This window comes from Amblyomma maculatum, chromosome 2 (genome assembly GCF_055883805.1).
Source record: "Amblyomma maculatum isolate TAMU_Amacu chromosome 2, ASM5588380v1, whole genome shotgun sequence".
In the NCBI taxonomy this organism is placed as follows: Eukaryota; Metazoa; Arthropoda; class Arachnida; order Ixodida; family Ixodidae; genus Amblyomma; species Amblyomma maculatum.
Genome location: NC_139345.1, coordinates 112,876,793 through 112,898,929, shown reverse-complemented (window position 1 = coordinate 112,898,929; position 22,137 = coordinate 112,876,793). Strand labels below are relative to the sequence as shown.

Below are 22,137 nucleotides of genomic sequence, written 5' to 3'. Positions count from 1 at the left end.
AGCGCTTCATATGTATGATCCCATGCGATATCATGGGTTTTTCTTCCAAATGCTGTGGGGTCACTAAAACATTGTGAAATCTCAGGGTATGATAACTATAAAAAGCTGCACATTCTAGAACCCAAGCCACAAATATAGGCGCTCGACTACTGTGCCCAAGGATGCGGGATCGAATCCCAGCTACAGTAGCTGCTTTTTGGTAGAAGTAAAAAGCAAGGTGCCCGTGTGCTGTGCGATGTCACTATGTTAAAGAACCCCAGGTGGTTGAAACTTCCGGAGCTCTTCACTACGGTGTCGCTCATAGCCTGAGTTGCTTTGGAACATTGAACCTCACAAACCAACCAACCAACCAACCAAGACACATATCTGCTAAGACCTCGAGGTGTGAGGTGTGAAATAAAACATTTTGTTGCCATGTGACAAGAAATGCCAAAACTTACATCGCATAAAATATCATTTCTAGTAGGTCATCACCATTTGTTTTATTTACATGGCTACTGCAAGTGAGTCCATGACATTCCTCAAAGATTAAAATTTGAAGTGAGAATAACTGTCTTAGCATTATAAAAATGACGCCATTAATCATTCGGCATGTACCCGGTGTCGGTGCTATTGCATTAGGTGGCCAGTACATTGTTCCAATATAAATAATGATGTGGTCAATTGCAATGTTACACTAAACGTCTTCATCATCATGCACCTCGAGCACAAATCCAATAGTCCTTTATCGAAATTGCAATAACACTGATATCAGTACTTCTTTGGAACACTCATCGGCAAACTTTCTGAAGAGCAGACTGATAAATATCTCATGAAAATTAACTGTCAGTACTACATTTGGGTTTTGCGAGGAGTATTTTAATCTAATAAAGTGGGTCTCATTCACTGTTCTGGCTATTCATAAGTACTCCCAAGACATCATCTATGTCACTATTCATGTATCGCATAATCTATTGTTTGTGTTTACTCTTGCATGTGTTTTTACAGTATTTTCTTCTATATTGTACGGACGCCCAAAAATGTTTTTGGAACATCAAAGGCTTGAAAATTTGATTTTCTTGCTGCGAGATGTAAATGGCTGGACACTAATGAGTAGATGAGGTCGCGCAGGGTTGGTGTTTCAAAAACGTTTGTGAGCACCTGTAGCTGCTACAGTACATGTTTTCCCCTTGGTCAGGATCTCTTTCTGCGCATTCGCGCCGATAAATGTGCTACGAATAGTAAACTGAAATGAATAGAAACAAACAGACGGAACTTCCAGGGATGAGCTGGGACCGAGAATGATGTAATCTGGCCGTTTTTTTCTGTCATCAGCTGTGGTAGAAGCTCCTTTGTAAGCGGTGTCTCCTTATCGAGTGTGCCAAACATAGTCATTTGTAGACGACTAAGCAGCAATGCATACGCAGATAGCTGTAACGTAGAAACATGGAGGAAAAAAAGAAAAAAAAATTCCTCCATACGAGAAAGTCCTACGCTTTGAAAAGCCTCCACGCTGAGCAACGCTGAGCACCTGCCCACCTGCACTTCGTGTGAAAGGCATGAAAGGTACACAAGGCGGATGAGGCAAGGATGAGGTACATACAATGTGTCTTGTGTAGTATGCGCCTGCGCGTCTGTGCCACTCTTGCGTCGCTTCAGCATCTTATGTTCAGTCATGTGTCCAGTTGACTCCAGTGATTTTCTATTCACCCGACGCTTTTTGCAAAAGAAAAACAAAGATTCAACCAAAACGTCTGTATGTTTTTATTTTCAGTTACTTTTAAGAAGACTACCTATGCAATCAAACATTCTTTAAAATTATATTTCAACTATTTTTGGAATTGTAGCGCTGCTAAACATACTAATTCACTAGTATGCACATTCATGGTTGATGTACACTTTCGTTGAAAACAAATTTTGAAATGCTTTAATATACTTTGCTGTGCATACGTTTTTTAAAAATTATTTATTTTTTTAGGAGTAATTATAGTGCTTAGTTTATTTAAAATACAAGGTTTAATATTCACAAATGAGAGCTTGAATATGTTTGTGCTGCGGACCTAATCTTTTCAAGCACCGCCCGTTGCGCCGCCTCTCGACGAGGAGGAAATACACGGAGAGAAGTTAGCGTCTATCCGCGGCGCGCGGATGGGAGAAGTTTGTGTGTGCGAACGGCGGCGTTTTTCAACGGTGATCCGTGCTTGTCAGAAGTGAGCATGTTGTGTCCGTGACAGTGTGTGGATCAATCGTGCCCAGGATTCGCCAGATCACTGCGATGGATTTACTCTTGCGGACTCTCGTAGTCGTCGGCGTCGCAGCAAGGCTCATCGCGAGTGTCCACGGCGTCTTGGAAGAAAAAGGCAAGTCCCTTTCAGTGGCTCCCGTCACGGTCCGCTGCTCTGGCCGCTGTCACGCTACGCTGGTCCTCTTAAATGGACTCCTCGGGCTGGCGTCGGCAGACGCTTACCTCCGGGGACAAAGTTCGCAGCGGCCAGGTGACTTTAAAAGAGTCTCTTTAATCAGAAGCAACCATTTTCCGGAGCTCCCGAAGCCGTTCGTCCGAGATTGCTGCCCAAGAGTCCGTGCGCTAGCAACTGCTTTTGCAGCGATGCATCCTATAGCACCGCACCGTTCGTTAAAACATATCAACTTTTCTGCCTCAACATTCGACGAAATGCTGGGTGGTTCGTAGGCGAACCTTTTTTTAAATAACATGCGGTCTTCAAACCGCAAGATCTTCAAACCGGAGAGAGACGGAGCGACTTAAAATCACAATTTGAGTGTTTCAAAGGTGTGGTAGATTAAGTGATTTTTACAAATGAACTTAGCGAACCTACCTTGCGAAATGCGGCCGTGTATTTCTAACTGGTATTATTTTGCAATTTATCCTGTAATACTTGTGCCTTTTGCCTAGATTCTCCAGAACAGTACGGGTCTCTGGGCTGCTACAAGGCTGATCATTTATTACTCACCACCACTGTAGCATCCTTTTTCATGTGCCCTATGTTTCTTATTATAGCACAGCTGGGTGTATCAGTAGTCCTGGATCACCATGATCACCGTCTCCAACAACGCCTCATATGTCATCGGTCCAGAAACTTTGCAATCCCCCAGATGTACTCAAATGATATCGTTCAGACTACTGCATTGTAGAGGCTCAGTTTTTAACCTGCCTCCGGAGAACACCGAACATTTGCTTCGACTACACAACGCTCATCAATGAATAGCTATAGGATTCGAAACCTGACCATGCCAAACATGAACATTCCTGCGGATCGCGTTTGACTCCTCGCGGCTTTAAAATCTTTATTGTACCTGTCAGTCAGCGGTGATTGACTTATGTTCCCAACAGAGCCGTCCTGCTGCTGTACCTTCTTGCGTAGCACCTTGCTCTGGTACCTTTTCTCGTTCGTCAGCGAAATCCTTCAGAAGGAAAACTCGTAGGCACTAAAGGTTGTGTTAAAAGCACCTACTGGCCGTCTTTCAAGGACATGCGTGGTGCAGCATAATATGTATAAAAAAAGAAGGAACATAAACACCTAATTTTTGTTGCGTATTTCGTTATTTGTAATGATGCGTAAGGCATTACTATACACGGAGTTCCGTACAGGTCATATTAGTAATAAAAAAATAGGACTGCGATAAATCGCGACTTCTCCCCGCTTTGATTCAGTACAATGTAAAAGCCGGAATCACAACGAGTGAAGAAGCAATGATTACATTGGAGTTTTATGCATGCCTCACTTGACCTATAACGGAACTTTGGTATGATGCCCGAGTGTTGATCGAAGCAGATGAGCTATAAAATTTCAGCCATAAATTCTTTAGCTGGTGAAGGTGATTACCACGTGCTGGTGATGTCTTTAGCCTCACTAAGATGAAGAAAACATGTACTCAAGGTTTATGGTTTATACTCCTATAAATATAACCACATATACTAGTCATCATTCGCATAGAGTGATGAGAGAAAGAGAGATCAAACACAAACATTTATTTCTACTGGTGTGGGCCGCAAGCTTGGGACAGACACGACCTCACAGCTCTAGATGCTTGACAGTCCGTGCCGCTGCAACAGAAAAGGTGCTGACATTTTCTGTATGTGTAGGAAGGGCGTCTGGCGGCTTGACTTTCCCGATACGCTCAAGGTTCCCACAAAGATCTGGCGTCTGTTACGTAACAATCGCATTACAAGCCGATCCATTTGTCCAACCTCTTCGTCGACATGTCCGCTGGTCAGTTTGTTGAGAGCCAGCTGACTTAGTTGAAATTCATACTTTTGACATATGTGTTACCGCAGAGAATGCGGGCCTCCTAGTGGGCGCTGCTCGTTTGTTATACGATGGGAGAATTTTATAAGCAGTAGTTCATGTATGCGGTCATGTGAACATATAATGGTGACACGACTTCAAGTTAGCAACTCTAGTTAGCCGGCTATGGAAAAGGGGGAGGGATCGACAAATTGTTACTTGAGGTCTGTACCGTAGCTTATTTATTTGTGGACGCTGTTAAATTAAATGCGTTTTTGCAAACTAGTGGTTGTCATCAGTGACGTTCGGTCGTTTTAACGTCCCCGTTCGGTCGTGTTCAAGCATTTGTTAGCTTTCATTTGTCATTGTGTGCTCCAAGTCCTCGCTCTCAGACGAAAAGAAAGAAGGAAGGTGGAGAAAAAAGCTGAAGCAGACCAGCAGTACCACTGCTATTCGAAAATGACCAGCTCCCGCAGTTGACGAGTGGACCACAGAATCCGTGAAGATGGCGAGATTCGCGTCTATCGGTGGCAAGTGTTACATTTTCTTCCCTTTCGATTGGTCACTCGTTCTTTCGGGCAATGTCTCGTCGTGTATAACACACGCTCGATGCCATCGAATCCGGCGCTGAAAGATCACCTCTCTCGTCGCAATGGCCATTGCGATGTGCCGTTTTTCTTTTTGTCGCTCAAGGGCCGCCGACGGCCGGCCCTGTTTCCTGAGGTGTCCCCCCCTTCCTTCTTGCCGTTCTCCATTTTGCGAGGTTATTTATCGCTGGCGGTTTCTCCGTCGCTTCTGAGAGCGCGGGGAGGAAGAGGAAAGGAGACTTGAGGGAGAGGTAGAGGTTAATGCAGAAGCAAAGCCGGTGTCCGCGCGTGGAAAAACGCTTGCTGTGTTCGCTCCTGGTTCGCTCTCCTGTCGGCAGTCAGGTTGTGTGGCGCTGGGATGTGAAGAAAAAAAAAGGAATAAATAAAAGGGGAGGGGGCTACACCGGAGCGAGGCGTACGCTTCTTCTTCGGCGCGGAGCGGCGAGCGCGGTCTTCAATGAAACCGGCTTTTGCCACTGTTGCTTTTCTTCGTGCGCCGCGCCGACCTGTCGTCTCAAGCTCGCCTTCTTGCTTGTTCTTGTGTGGTATTTCTTTCCTGTCTAGGGCTCGCCTTTTACGCGCTACGCATCAGTCCCCCCTCCTTACCCACTACTTCTGCAGCCCGATTCTCCTGCGCGAGTTGCCCCTGCGTGGGTTTGTTTCTCTTGCTGATGCGGCCCGACGGCTACCATATCGATGCAAGACACTATTTTGTTCTTTTCCTTTTATATTATGGATGTGGAAGTCCGCAGCACTATTGGCAGAACAGCGGAAGGGGAGAGAGAGGGGGGGGGGGGGAAGCTATGCATTCGATGGTGAGGTAAGCATAAGTTCACCCTTTATCCTCGCTGCCTGCTTGACAGGTGCGTGATGGATGGTCCTACGATAAATTATCGTGCGTGCGCCTAATTTTGTGATATTTGATACGAGCAATCGTCTCGGAATTTGCTGCTGACAGTCCCTCTGTGAGTTCGCTTTCGTTAAGAGTGATTCATCTGACGTTGCGTCCCTAATTGAGACAAAGATGGTGCTTGTAAAGGTTATCTTTATTCTCTCTCTCTCTCTCTGTTGCCCCCCGCCTTTTTTTTTTTTTTTTTTGTTTAAGTTAAATACGTTTCCAGAGCTCGCGTTCTCTGTTAAATTATCGACAGCTGTTCAGCTGCTTGGTCGTTTTGATACTTGGTAGCTCAACCGTCGAATGACTACAACCCGCTTCAGGTGTCTCATTTGCGGTCAGCTTTTGTAACCAAGCTTGATTAGGTTCTTTAGCACTCTGATACATGTACATAATAACTTCAGACTTACTGTAAAGCCATCGCAAACGTGTTTTAAGCCACTGCATCGTTAAACCAAAGATAGACGCGATAACTATGCAGCTAATGTGTAAAGTGTGCGGCGCACCTCTACAGCCAACCCTAAGACACTATCTTGACTCAGTGAACTGATTAGGTAGTTTCAGGGGCTGTGTGATTAGAGAGCTTGAGGCGCCCCCTTCAGTTATCGAGGAGCGCCAGAATGCTGTTACTAATTTCGGGTCTTCCGGAAAGAGGGCGGAAAGGATACGCATGCTTGATTTTTCTCCAGCGGAGCCTCCCTTTGCTGTGAAAACGTACTCTTTTTTTAGCTCGGAAATCGAAAGCAAAGCCAACGTTTGTCCGATACGTGGTCTCGGGGTATGCAGTGTCCGGGTTCGACTGTATATAGCAATCTTGTCGGAACTTGCAACCGCCTGCCGTCAACGCGCCTTTCGCGGAATCTGCTGTTCCACTCCAGAAAATCTTGCTTTGTTCAGTGTAACATACAGGGAGAACGGAGCGTGCGAAAAGCAGAACGAAGAAGCTGCGAACGCTGGCTCTTGGACGGCTTGACCGAGGGGACGACGAAAGCCATCACACAAGGGGGGGATTACGCTTGTGTCCTCAACACCAACCCCCCCCCCCCCTCTCTCTCTCTCTCTCTCCTCCACTCTCTTCCTCATTCTTTCTTCTTTTGTCCATGGTGGCCACATGACCCCGCAGGGCAATCTTCCTGGCTGTCCCTTAGCTTGGGCTAGGAGAGGGGGATTTGGCTTCGTTTTTCGCTTCTGGCGGTGTTCTCCGCCAGATATGAAACAATGGCCTCCCCTCTCCGGGGACATCTTTTTTTTTTTTTTTTTTTTTTTTGCCGAAGCTAGAGCACAGTCCTCTTGTTCCTTGGGGGCATTTCCCTTCTCGTGGAGGACAAAAACAAACAAACAAAAATAAAGAAGTTACCGAGACGACAGAAAGCGCTTGCACGCGAAAGTGCGGAGTCCTCTCAGCCGCGCGGATTGTGCGAGGCAAACCGGTGCACGCCGCCGCCCCCGTGGCCGGCGCATCCTCGCTTCTTTCTTTTGTCTCCCGGGTTCCTGCTGCTCTGCTGTCGGTTATACTTTGTCCGTATCGCACAGTCCCCACTGCTATAGTGAACTAGTATACCCACAGCGAAAGGAACTGCAGGGCGGCTATCTCGTCGCTGTCGAACGTCGTTTCTTTTCGGGGCACTTCGGGTGTTATCCGCGGGGCGTCCTTTTTGGACACTGCGCAGGCACCTCGCTGGGCGGACAGATGGAGCATTGCGTTGAGGGACGTCGCTTGGAACGCGCATGGGCCATTCGCTCGTTGCGCCATGCATCGCATCTAAGCAACGAGAAGGTACGGGTAGTACGGGAGAGGCGTACCGGCGTGGCTTGGCTCGTCTGCATATGGCGTACGCTCTGCGCGCGGTGAAGGGACGTCTAAAATTGGCGCCGCTGTCCGTGTGGTCCCTGGCGTCGCCCGCGCCTAATCGCGGGGAGGGGGAACTCGAGCACCCTTCGTCCTGCACCGCCATGCGCTTCGATGAGGTTCGGCTTTGTTGGGGATTTGCGCACAAAAGGCTTTTAGGGGCGCACGGCTGTTTTTACTTCCTCCTTTAGTTCTCCGACCTCCCTGCCGTATACGCCCCCCCCCCCCCCTTTTTTTTTTTTTCTTGCTCCTGCTGACTTGCATAGTCCCCTCCCCTGGACCGCAGTGAAGAAGAGCCGGCCCTTGTCACCGCAGCGTGTGTATTTTCTCGATCTGCACAGTGCCTGCCAGCGGCTGTTGTCTTCTGGCGGGAGAGTGGTGGCGCCTTTTGTGGCGTCCATTCGAGTAGTAGCAGCAGGGACCATAGTAGCAGGAACACTACATTCAAGGAGCCGTCGGTGAAGGCTCGTATGGTTAACCTTTTAGTCCGACCTGTACTGCTGACCGTAGAGCAGGTTATCACAGATTCATTTTTGCGTGCGCAGTAATGGATTACAGTATTATAGAACGTTGCCGCATTTTCGTGTTCGCAGTTTTAAGCGCACTTCGATAGCATACAATCCAGGCGAGTTCGGGAGAAGAGCAAGCTAGGGAAGACGAAAAGCAACTAGACGAAGTAGTGGAAAAAGAAAGTCTGGACAGAAAATGGGGGCTTTTCTGTTGCATATTATCTTCTGCAGTGGCGGCGCCCAGCAATCGGAGCTTAATTGTGTCACCTGTTTTATTTTCCCGCCATGTTATCCGTAATCTGCCGAAATGTCTCTTATATCCGAGCATTTTGCCGACCAATCGGTTCGCTGGCAATGGCGGTGTGCTATAGTTTCGTTTTCCTTTATCCACCGTGGGCATGTGCCATTTCCCCTGAGGCAGCAACAACAGTAATAGCGTGCAGCGTACCCTTTCTCTCTTTATTTGTGTGATGTGTGGTCGAATGTCCTGGTATGAATGACGCCGTATAGTCGAGGGATCTGTACTAATCTAGACTAACTGGGGTTCCTTGGACGAGCCGTACCGCATATGGCGACGCATATATATTTGCATGACGACGTCGCTTCCTTTTTCTTCTGCGGTGTGTGCAACTAGTGCGTAACGGGCGCTCATCTCAGCTTGTGAACTGACGATCGCCGAAAAAGAATTTCACTGCAGCTGATTTTGAAGGTATATCGGCTCTTTTGACGACACGGAGCGCGTGGTTGCTGCGGTCCCATGTATACACTGCAGTGCGTACCGTGCACATCTGCATGCTTGCTCACCCCCACCCGGCACCTCGCCTCGGTCGTGCGTGCATGGAGTGACGCTGCAACGTCGCATTGGACCACCTTGTCCGTCTCGGTGCACACACGCGCGCATTCTAGTGCGTGTACACCGCCGCTCTCACGGACGGGGCTTTAGGACGGTACGGGTGTCCTCCTCCTCCGCCTTTCACACCGGAATCGCGTAGTTCGGTGTTCACTCGGACGCGCAACTATAGGTGACGAGGAATGCGCGCAGCGTCGTCCCACATGTCACCGCCGTTTTGAAGGCTGACGGGGACCCATTGTTTCCTCCGACACCGGACCCGCGACTGCCGGCGGCGCGCTTTCTGTGCTTATTTCTCGAAGCCGCGCCAACCGCCGCGATAAATAAATAAATAAATAAATAAAAAACTTTTTTTTTTTTAGGAAGCACGTGTGCCAGAATGGCGGCTGTTGACGTATACGAGCTTACGAATGACGCATCGCATGCATCTGGCGACCTCTCTATCGTGCGATATTCATTGTTTCTTTATCTTGAGGAAACAGCCTTGTACCTGGCTGATAGAGTACAGCTGTACGCATGTGTAATAGACCTGAGGGCGCATGCATGTTGGCGGAGTCCGTCACCGCTTATAGGGATAGAAAAGTGCCATGATGCTCCAGACAAAAAAAAGACAAAAAAAAAATGAAGCTCTTCAGTACTTTCTTTTCGGTGTAAGTAGCATGCGGGAAGCAGTGCTTTTTGAGCACCGCTCGCATAATCGCGTATATGACAAGTGAGTTTCTTGGGCTTACCAAAGTGAATTAAGGGAGGCGTCGTAATTTGAAGCAGACTTCGCGCTTGTCAAATCTCCGTGCGAGATCCCCTCCCATATCCTTGATCTGTTTAGAAACACCCAATGCAAGAAAGTGCATCCGAAAATATTTTGGGAGGTTATTCCGTGTTGGGGTTTTGCCGTCGCGATATGTGTATGACGCGTGCAGTAAAAAATGTGTCGGCCGTTCCGTGCAACGGGAAACATTGTGCACTGTTTCATACGATTTCAGGCCTCGTCATTCGTATCCCTTGTATAGGCGTCACTTGCAACATACCAACGCGGCGTGCATACTCGCTTGTTTCTGTCATCCTGAGTGCTTAGGCGGCTATTCAATATATGCCGTGTGTCAGGCTCCTAAAAAAGAACAAGAAAAAAAAGAAAAAAAAAAAAAAGTCCGATAAGTCGATGCGCACCTACAGCTGCCTTGACCTCCGCAGTCGTTATGTATATCTAAGGTCGGATGACTCGAGTTCTCGATGCGTTTCTTATTAAGACAGGCCGCCGAATTTCTAATTAAGAAGCGATGGGGATTCTCAGTAATCTGCAGTGAATGTATACGTACGTGTCCTGTTCATGATGCATTTCAGTATGCATGGTTTATGGTGCGTGGAAGCTTAATACAATAGAGATTAAAAGGCCTTGAACACACAGAAACGCTGTATGAAATGTACCCCAACACCCGCCTAGCATTCATTTACATATATGTGAATCTGCCGCTGAAGAGGTCCAAACCCAGTAGTTATTTTTATCCGGTATGATATTTATTTATTTATTTATTTATTTATTTATTTATTTATTTATTTATTTATTTATTTATTTATTTATTTATTTATTTGGAATATGCTGCAGTTTCGAAAGACCAAACAGGTGGGAAGGTACATATATAATACAGGTCAGCGCTTCAAAAGACATGCTCGAAACGCGCGCACTTGATTTAACAGAAGCACACAAACACACAAAAAGATCACAGCTTAACCAGACCAGTAAAAGAATGCTTACTAGATCACAAAATATACATCAGTAGAACATGTAAACAAGAATAGCATCAGAAACGTTAAGACATCAAAATTGCAATGCACTTACAAGTTGCAACAGCACACTCAAAACTTTCCGAAGAAAAAACAGTTGGAGGCAGGTTATTCCACTCTATAATTGTTCGTGGATAGAATGAATATTTGAACAGATTTGTGCGCATGGTATAAGGGAGCAAATTATGAACGTGTCTATGTCTTGATGAGCGCGATGTAAAATGGCTTGACATAATTGTTTGAGTTAATGTTCAAGTACTTTTTGTGCATTGCAAATAAAAATTTATGTCGAGCAATTTTCATTCTTGTTTCCAGTGTTGGGATGTTGTTATCCAATAGTACCTTCGAAATAGGATCTGTAGCTCTATATACATTAAATATAAAACGAACTGCACGTCTTCGAACCATTTCCAGCTCTTGTTTGTCTTTTACGTACAAATGATCACATACCACTGAAGCATACTCGAGTTTTGGCAAAATAACTGCTTTATGTGCTTGGGATTTTAGTGCAGGGGGGGTGCCTGCTTTAACATACGTCTTGTATTGTATGGTGCTGCGGTACCTAAGGGGTTCAACTTCCCAAAGCGACATGGGCTAACAGTTGCCAACTTGCCGCCAACACTCTGAGCAGATACGTAAAGCAGCAACAAGATCAAGAATGGGGCGCTGCAATAAAATTAAGAAAATGGCACACCACGTGAATAATTTGTTTACTGCGTGTTCATGCTTATTGCTGGCCATAAACGGCCTTCTAACGGGCCTTTGGCACGAGTTATTAAGAAGTTAAGTTTTCTGAGATAATTTTGACCCCGTGTGTGCTACATATGACAATTAAGCGCAAACCAAGAATTTCACTTCAGTGTTCTATGTGCATCATCACCTGCACGAGCAGTGGAAAAAGAGAAAGAAAAAAAAAATGTCGGGTACGGGGCTGCTTGGGATAGATACTCGAAATGTTGTCTGCGAAATTTATTTTACCTCGTCGCAACATTATTTCAACACAGAAATCTCTGTTACTTGTCACTCTCTCTGCAACACTTTGGAAAAACAAGACATAAGAAAGGAACGAGAGAAAATCGCTTCTCACAATTCTTCTAAAACCCACGAATATTCCTTTTTCACAAAACTTGTTCTTCTCAAGTGCGAACATGAGAAAACTCCTCGAATGGCCTAGGTAGGTTCTGCTATATAACGTTTCCGGGTCCCGAAAAAACAAGACACGTTCCGCCCTACTTTGCAAAGTAGGAAAAAATGTTCCCTAATTGGTGCAAGCAAATGTCCCATAGCATATGATCGAATGAATGATATTAGTTAACGGGGTTGAATGTGTAGTAGCTGTAAGCACAGCAGCGCTTTTTTTGCGTTGTTATTATTTGGGGCATAAAAGGATATGTTATGATGAATGAAGGCTATGGTCAAATGAAAGTAAAAAGGTTAGCTGATGTAATCAAGTCCAGGAGTGAACAGTGATGTGGTCGCCGCGTCCAAGCAGCATATGACGACGGATTTTGTGTGCGTGTGTGTATGTGTGTTTGCGTGTACGTGTTGTGGTTTCTACGTGGTCATAGGCCACCAACCACCGCGGGTTCGAGCGTCGCGCGAGCCGAAGCCCCGATCAGCCGTCACCACGCGCACACTGAAACACTGCAGCGCGCACTCAACCTCCAAAGGAAGGAGAGCACTGCGCTGCAAGGACACAGACCTCCAAGTTCACAAAGGAGACGTTTATTGAAACGCCATCCTCCAGCGGCACACACACACACACACACACACACACACACACACACACACACACACACACACACACACACACACACACACACACACACACACACACACACACACACACACACGCACACACATACACATATTTACAAACGCACATACGCACGTACGCACACACATACACATATATACAAAACGCACATACACACACATACGCAGTCACCGTGTCAAGGGAGCGCGCGAGGAGCTAGGCTCCCCTGCGCGCACGAAGTGACACGGAGTGCGCGCCGCAAGCACGCAAGGGCGTGCTGTGATCTCTCTCTCGCAGTAACCAAAGGGTTCCTTTGAGAGAGATTGGGCAACCACCGCAAGGTACGCCTGTCGCGGATCGTTGGAGCTTCGCTCTAAGGTACGACCCGGAGCAGACGAACTCGAGTACACACTGGTCTGCGCGGACAAAGGCCGGCAGACAAGAACAGTTGCGTACGCACCTTGCGATGTCTCGGAGGGGTCTCTCCCTGAGCTCCGCTCGGACAGTCGCGCGAGCGCGGCTGTCGAAGCGGTGCCGTGTTCCCGCCAAAAGGCGCCAATGAGAACCACCACTGGAACGCCAGGGCGGAGCTGTGGCCCGAACGACAGTGACAAGTCGTTCGAGCCCCTCTCCGCCGCCTCAGGCGGGAGAAAGGGAACGGGGAGAACAACTGGGAAGCGGGAGGCGGCCGCGCAAAGGGCAGCCGCAGCAAGCCCGAATCCCACATCCTCCTCTCCTTAATTGCCCTCCTACCCATCAGTGAAAGCACGCGGCAGGTCCCCAGCATGAGGAAAAGAATGCTATTCTCACGCAACAAGTCAACTACACTTCAGTTCCAGCAAGAACGATCTCGAAAAGACACACTCAAGAAAGACAAACATTAGCAAGGCGCACAAAAAAAAATGAACAAGATGACCTGAAGAATAATGTACAAAGTTGCGGAGGCTAAGCAACGACTATGTACAGAACACAATCATGTACAGAACACAACTATGTACAAACACAACTATGTACATAAGTTCCAAAGTTCGTCGGTGCAGCTCAGGGAGCCTGGGGTGACTCACCGCTCGTTGACTTCTGGGTGGCCAGCGTTCATCCCTGGCTGCAAACGATCTCGGTCGGTGGTTGTACAGGTTAGGTGCAGGGACAGCGAACACGCCGAAGGGGCCCCGGGTGTGGAAAGTCCGTGACTCCGTGGCGATCCAAGGCGCACATGGGAAGACCGCGCGGGGCTTCCTTTCCACCGCGCTCCGCACAAGCCGGCAAACACACATGGCGCGACGTCGTCGCCTCCACGCCCAGGCACGCACACGCACAGCCACTCACACACCAAAGGGTGATGCCGACTTTCCGCGGCGAACCTGTCCCGAGCACCTTCGCAACCGCGGCGGCCTTGGGTGAAAGGGGCATCGTCCATGCTCCCCGTCCCCAAACGGCCCCAACTTCCTTTCCACACACACCGGAAAGGCCACGCGTCGGAGCTGCCTAATGAGCAACCCTCGCAATTTCAAAAAAAGAAGAGAGATGACGCGCTGTACAAAAGAAGGCACTCACTGTACAATATTTACAAGTTAAGAAGCAAGAATGGAAACAGAAGAAAGCGAAAAATGGGAACAGAGGCACACAAAACAAAACAAAAAAAATAAATAATAAAGCACACAGGCTGGAACTGAGCGAGTCAGAAAAGGGGGAGACCAACCTTGCTTCCGGGTAGGGTTAAACGAGCAAGCTCGCTCGGTGAGGCGGTATGCCTTCGGTTGCGGAAAAGGCCCGTCGTCCGACATCAATCACACAGGTGAACGTCGCCTCACCTTGTACCGGTGCGGGGCACGGCTGCGTTCCACCGCATCGGTTGTGCCTTGGCACTTGCCTGTGGTGACAATGGGCACCAGCGCAAGCTCGTCAGACCGTTACGCATGGGCCTTCAGGTCTGCGATGTAGGCACGGCTGGCTTTCCCCATAGGGGGATTCTCCAGCAATGAGCCCCTGCTTGTTACTGGGGAAATGCCCCATGAAATCGCAGGTGGCCATCTGCCACGGACGCACACTGTCAGTTGGTTTCGTCATGCCCGGTGGCTTGCCACCCCTCGACTTCTCCATTTGACAGACATGGCAGGAACGGCAACAGCGGAAAATGTCGCGCTTCATGCCGGGCTGCAGTCACCGATTGACTCAGTTTCTTGAAACCTTGGAGCCACTCAGATGACCAGCCAATGGTTTGTCGTGAGAGAACGCAACAGAGCGCCGCTCAGACATTGGGGAATAGCCACTTCAAGTGGTTCATGGACTCATCATCCGTGGCTATGATTTCAGCGCGAGCCCGTCATGGCCCAGCAAATATGAATCCCCGGGGCACGCCGCGACACACGCTGGCTCGTGCCCCCCTGCGCCCGCTCAATACAAGTAGCGTAACGGCGCTGCGCCCGCTGCAATACAAGCAGCGTAACGGCGCTTCGTCTCCCAGAGACCGTCGCTGACATCGCGACAAAACGGGTCATTCTGCTGGACCGTCGTAGCTCTTCGTGGCTAAAAACGATCCCAGTCATCTCAAAGGAGAGCCTGGTTTCGTCCCCCCGCAGGTTCGCAGCAAAACTTCCGCTGGCATGGATGGATGGGGGATGGGGTCTTTGGGTTATTCTTGGGGGGGGATACCGGACACGGGTTATGCCGGCCTTAATTCGCGGCGGCACTCTTGGTGTCCGGGGGAAGGGGAGATGGGATGTTGGGAGGGGTCTCAGATGTGCTCACAAAGAGCTTTCACCCTCGCCTGCTTTGCGAAGCGCTGCTTACCCGGATAGCGGAATGGGGAACCCGTCTGCGGGCGTCCCCTCCGTGCCGATCTGCGGCTCGTCCGCTGTTTCGCCCCCTTCGCCCGCCGTCCGTAAAGACGCCGCCGCGGGCGAGTGGGGCACGGGATAGCGCGTCAGCTACCACGTTCGTTCTCCCCTGTAGATACTGCACCGAAAAGTCGAAATGCTGTACCAAGAGAGAATGGCGCGCCAGCCGGCTCGCAAGTTCAAGGAGCCGCATCAGCCAACTGAGCGCGCTGTCGGTCCGGTTTCCAGAGGGAGCCCGGCCGACGCCTCGCCGTTCCCCGAACAGAAATGTCTGCAAGTGGGGTACGGGTGCTGTTGTGCGAAGATGCCGGCAGCGGCGGCGTCGCGCACATTGCTTCCGCAACGGCGTAAAGCTGAAACAGCGGAGGCATATGGTCAACGGTCGCACCGCAGGGTGGTCCGAAGAACCATGTAGCGTGTTTCAGTGCCTTTGCCGAGTGCCGCGCAGGGGGCGGCAGGCATGGCGCATGAGCTTGATCGTCAAGGCGACCGGCTCGGCCGATGTGCTGTCCAACGACTCATGGAGCCAGGGACAATTCACGTTGGGCGCCAGTTGTGGTTTCTACGTGGTCATAGGCCACCAACCACCGCGGGTTCGAGCGTCGCGCGAGCCGAAGCCCCAATCAGCCGTCACCACGCGCACACTGAAACACTGCAGCGCGCACTCAACCTCCAAAGGAAGGAGAGCACTGCGCTGCAAGGACACAGACCTCCAAGTTCACAAAGGAGACGTTTATTGAAACGCCATCCTCCAGCGGCACACACACACACACACACACACACACACACACACACACACACACACACACACACACACACACACACACACACACACACACACGCACGCACACACACACACACACACACACACACACACACACACACACACACACATACATACACATATTTACAAACGCACACACGCACGTACGCACACACATACACATATATACAAAACGCACATACACACACATACGCAGTCACCGTGTCAAGGGAGCGCGCGAGGAGCTAGGCTCCCCTGCGCGCACGAAGTGACACGGAGTGCGCGCCGCAAGCACGCAAGGGCGTGCTGTGATCTCTCTCTCGCAGTAACCAAAGGGTTCCTTTGAGAGAGATTGGGCAACCACCGCAAGGTACGCCTGTCGCGGATCGTTGGATCACGATCGACAGGCTCGAGCTTCGCTCTAAGGTACGACCCGGAGCAGACGAACTCGAGTACACACTGGTCTGCGCGGACAAAGGCCGGCAGACAAGAACAGTTGCGTACGCACCTTGCGATGTCTCGGAGGGGTCTCTCCCTGAGCTCCGCTCGGACAGTCGCGCGAGCGCGGCTGTCGAAGCGGTGCCGTGTTCCCGCCAAAAGGCGCCAATGAGAACCACCACTGGAACGCCAGGGCGGAGCTGTGGCCCGAACGACAGTGACAAGTCGTTCGAGCCCCTCTCCGCCGCCTCAGGCGGGAGAAAGGGAACGGGGAGAACAACTGGGAAGCGGGAGGCGGCCGCGCAAAGGGCAGCCGCAGCAAGCCCGAATCCCACAGTGTGCAATACACACACGCACACAAAATCCGTCGTCGTATGCTGCTTGGACGCACACACACACACACACACACACACACACACACACACACACACACACACACACACACACACACACACACACACACACACACACACACACACACACACACACACACACACACACACACACACACACACACACACACACACACACACACGCACGCACGCACACGCACACAAAATAAAGAAAAGTAGCGAAGAGGTACGTTTAGACGTCGTCACCGATGGAAGTTCATCTTGGCGCCTGTTTTTTTTTTTTTTCTTTTTTTTTTTAATGGCATGTGCACTGGTATGACCGTGGTGTGACCTGACACTACGGAGCATTCCCTGCTTGCATCTATTCTCAAAGTTAAAAGACAAACCGTATTAGAGTGATTTTTTTTTTTTTTTTTTTTTTTGTCTAGCTGGTTTTAGAAGAATCAGTTCTTTAGGTGAACTTTCTCTTGCGGGCCTCTTTTCCTCGAGGTCGCTTCTTCAGGCAATTTTTTTTTTCTCCGGGCACGTTATTATTATTATTATTATTCAAACGTTTCTTTCCTACACCAGATATTTTCAGGCATATGACCACGGCTGGAAAGATAAGCTTTTTAGCGTCAGAACTATGAATACGCAACCAGCTTTGTAATTTCTGATTGGTAGATTGTATTTTTGATGCTTCACCATGAATATATCGCAAATGCAGTATCCATTTTTGTGCAAGATAATCATCATCCGTCAGGGTGGACACGTTTCGTTAAGTGTGCTCTCGTTTGTGCGGTCATCAATGTGAAGCGTTGGCCAGTGGAATTTCTTTTTTTTTTTTTTTTTTCCAGCGTGACGGCCACCGTACTTTCCTAAAACATAAATCCAGAGGCCAGCTTTATACGTTCTCGTATATTGTTCGGCCTTCTAGCTGATGAAAAGAGTGTACATGCGTCAATCGACGCATCTACTAGACCCCCTCCTCAAAAGCACCTTCATTCGCCGGATGCCTCACACTGCGCTGAATCGGATGCATATCTATGATGCGGCGTCACCCTCCCCTTTCTTTCTAGTTACACGGGCATGCACGCGCAAACCTCAGCACCTAAAGCCGCCAAATGCGGCCTTGGAGTAGTGGGAGATACGGCTGACCAGCACCACCCCGGCGCCCTCATTGGCATCTTCACAGCGTCGGCCAGAGCCACTGGTGTTTGGAGTCTCCATCTGCTGCTCCAACGTTTGCTTGCTAATGAGAGGTGCGGCAGAGCGTTTCGTTAAACGTGCAGTGATGACGAATAGGGCGCCTGCTTCAGTGGCACCATTCGGAAGGAATACGCGAAATTCATGCGAAGAAGAGAGAGAGAGAAGGAAGAAAGAAACGCTCGTGCCCGATCCGCGAGTAGAAGGCCTCAGGGTCCCTTGACAGGGTGCGCGCGTTTTGCGAGCGTTGTCGCGCCATCCACGCGGCGTCGTGCGCGGAAGGATGCGAAGAGGTGCGCCAGCGTGTGCGTGTATGTATATAAAGCGGCGTGTCGGGGCCAGCTCAAACCGTGACCCGGCGTGCAGCAGGAAGTTCTCTGTCCGCTGCTGGTACATCTTCACTCCGCGCCTTGCCCATTAGGCAATGGGGTTGAGGCCGAAACGCCGCAGCATTCACCTCGCCCTCTCTCTGTTCTTCCTCTTTGGGCTTATAAGTATGCCTCTTCTTAACGCTTGTTACTGTCGTCTTCCTTTTCTTCTTCTTCTTCTTCTTCTTCTTCCGTACGGGTAGCGGTACCTCTAGGACTTGCCGCAGGCTCCCTGTTCCGTGCGGCAACCTTAACATGGTTCCCATGGTTTCTATCGTCAATACTCCGTCATATCTTGTTTTGTTTGTTTCTTAAGACATTTTATGGTGGGCCCTATTGCTGTTGAGCGCCTTCAACATTTGGTGCCTGCCTGAGGGGGGAAATAAAGGAATTTATTCGATTTTACCTGTTTTTTTTTTTTTTTTTTTCTTTTTCAATACGGTTGGTGAAATGGCTGAACTTTGGCAGCACGTGTTCCCGTTTCGATTTCCGGGCTCTTATTCGACGGATCGACCGCTTGGCTCTTTGATGTGGGCAACCTCTGGGAGCCTGACGGCACGCGCTTCTGCTATGAAAGGGGTGATGATGGAAGTTTATTTAACAGCGTCTGCCCGGTCGGCAGTCCCTTCCCTGGGTGACGGCGCAGTGCAAAGAAAGTCCGGGTGTTTCTCGCGCAGCCTCAAGTCGCTCCTCCCGGTCGCGGGCCGACCGCTCTTGACCCGCACATGGCGCGCGCACCGCACCGCAGGGGCTCGCTACTTCGAAGCAGGGCTTTGGTTCCGCTCGATGCCTTCCCTCCTCTCAGCAGGGCTCCTTGGTCCCTCACCTCGGGGTCTCGGCGCCTTCCCGGGGGGGGGGGGGGGGGGGGGGGGGGTACGAACGCGACAGGAGGGGGGATCACGACGGTCGGTGCAAGGCCCGCCGACCGGCATCAGTCTTCTCCGGGCGCTCGAGGGCATCCCCGAGGGCACGGGGAAGCCGCCCGGGAGCGGGGGCAGTCAAGACGCCGCTGCTCCGGTAGGAAGACCCGTGAGGGTGGAGGGAGGGGATTCACCACCGTGCACTAAAGCTGGGCATATTTCACGCACGCTTCTTGGCCCCCTTCTCCGTTCGATTTAAAGAAAACTCTGTTCCTCCGAGATGGAGGGGAGGATGTAGCCGTGAGGCGCAGGCAGGGCAAGAAAGACGGAGTACCTCCTCCTTCTCGTCTCGAACCACCACGCCAGACGGCGGCTTCGTGGGAAAAAAGACGTCCGCCTCTTCCTTTGCCCCTGCTGCTGCTCCTTGCTCCTCTTCCCCCTCATCTTTCTCTCGGCGGTTAAAGGCTCCGTTTTATTTCTTGGCATTTCGCCGATGCGCCCCATTCCGCGAGCTTCGCTGTGTGTCCCCCCCTCCCGAGGAGCGTGCGTTTTATGCCTGCCGCGTGCGCAGAAGGGGAGGAGGAGGAGGAGGAGAGACGACGGTTCCCTTGCGGATGCCTTCCTCTCCTCTTTCCCCCTCGCATCTCCCGCCATCGCACTGCGTGCGTGCTTGCCCGTGAGACGCACGGGTCGTGCGACCACTCTCGTCGGTCCTCGTCCCATCCGCCGTGAGAAGGACCGCGCGTTGTTTTTGCGGCGCGCCTTCGCCTAATTTGAAACCCCGCTGGTGTAGGCGCGGGACGACGCAGCGATGACTTTTAGACGTCCATTTCGTGCTCCCGCAGAGACCCATCCATAGTATTCCAGGAGACAGGGAATGTTTTGCAGTCTGGAAACGTACTAGTCTTACTGCTGCAGAACGGCTTGCTACGCAGAACGATACACAGAACTACACAATGACCTCAGCAGACAGGATGCAGTACTCTGGAGGAACATACAGGCTAGGACATTTCCAAACCTAGCAAAGTACCACAAAATCTGGCCCGACAAATTCAAAAATAACATATGCACTGCATACGGTGAAGTCTCGGACATAATTCACATGATATGGAACTGCAAAGAGCAATTAGAGAAATACAGAGCTCGAGCACTCAGCCAAGCGGAGTGGGAGGCAGTTCTGGCCCACACGAGTCTCTCTGAGCAGCGCAGCCTGCTCACCAGGGCCCGGAGCCAATGGTATCCTGGACTAGGAAACCACCCACGCTATTCTGTTAACCAATTAAAGTTTATTCTCTCTCTATCTCCTCTGCTCGTTCACGCTCATTTTGACGCGGTAGCGTTAACGGCCTGGTGTCGACGCTGTCGCCGTCCGCATGTGAGCTAAAAATCAAGGGCATGCCTATAACAGATGCAGTTGGCGGGTGGTATGACCGGGCACTGATCGGTCGGCGGGGTTGTGTGACGTCACGAGATCACATGGCATGACCGATTTGGAAGAGGGCAGCTCATTTAAGATAAGAAGGTGAGATAGTAGTCGAACCTACCGGGACCCTTGGATCCTTTTCGGACGCTCTATTCTTCCTGGGCATGCAGACATGTTAGTACGGCTTGTTTAAAACGGGGCTTTATATCTTGCCGGGTGGTGCTTGTGCTTAACATAATTCCGTGTCTTAAAACTACATGCTAATGCGTTTGTGAAATGTGGCAGAGGCGCAAATTAAGGTATTAGTAAGGAAGGGAGCAGCAAGTGCATGCACGCGTGACGCGGCATGTTAAAGGGCCCGCACACTGGAGACAGATCTGTGGCATCATACACTTTCAAAAACCAGCTTGTTTCCTCAGTTTGCTTTTTTTTTTTTTTTTTGCGTTTGATGTAAGTACATTTGATGGGCGCTGACCATGAGCTTCATACTAGGATTTCATGCGTAGATAGAGTGAGTGAAAAATTAGGAGGACGCTTAATCTTCGGCTTAAGAAGTAGATGAGATGGCGTCTTGAACATCGCCGTTTCTTTCCGCGATTGTGTAATTTTTGTTTAAAATATTAAAGTTCAAAAAAAAATAATGTTACTGTAAAATCGTCCTGTACCAATGGCGACAAAGTTAATTTTATTGAATCGCGTATTTTTTGACATATTTCTGGGTTACGGTCCTAAACTCAGGGATGTGGCAACGGCCCCCTTTTTGGTTAGAGCCCAATACACTATCGTGTAATAACCGTTCAACAGTCGAAAATCTGCAGATTCTCAAAGCGGGTCTCGTGGTCGTTATCCCAACGACTCGTAGGCCACTGGCTTGCGGGGGCAGAGCCGGTGAGCCGTTTCCCTCAACAGGGTGCACGAAATTCGTACGCATAGAATTTCACTCGAAGATTCCGTGAAATCCTTAGCGTATAACGCAGTTGAATGTAGTAGATTTAGCTGAGACGTTTATGCAATTTCTACGGTACACACATTCGTAATATTCCATTGGGAACGGGGGGGGGGGGGGGGGGGGGGGTTCACATGCTTGAACAGCACTTCAGAGCCACGCACAAGTGACAGTGAAGAGGCGAGGGATTATCTGAGAGGAAATCGCATTGAACCTGTTCCCCCCGCCTTACTTTCGTTTTGTTTTTTAACGAAGAAATGTCATGTTATATACTGTGCAAATAAGAGCTCGCCAACGTTGCCGCCCGCCTGCAGGTGATCGATATTGGTTACGACGCTCACACAGCAGTCGCTATGTGAACAGAGATTGTTCGCGGCCATTACGACATCAGTTGCGTGCGTACAAATCTCTGCCCTCCGTGGTATGCGTTTCGCATAGGAGCGGATGAGAGTGATCGTATATTATTCCTCTCGAATAACGCAGGTCAGAGAGCGGCTGCCGAGAGGAACG

General features: G+C 49.9%; 1 protein-coding gene across 1 annotated transcript in view; it reads left to right on the top strand.

The window, feature by feature from the left end:
- The first annotated feature begins 2,115 nt into the window (after positions 1-2,115).
- Positions 2,116-22,137, top strand: part of Egfr (epidermal growth factor receptor) — a 213,004-nt gene continuing 192,982 nt past the window's right edge. Inside the window, exon 1 of the mRNA XM_084595088.1 lies at positions 2,116-2,339. Coding sequence (XP_084451214.1) covers positions 2,255-2,339 — 85 coding nt within the window. The 5' untranslated portion in view covers positions 2,116-2,254. The remainder of the gene's footprint in view (positions 2,340-22,137) is intronic.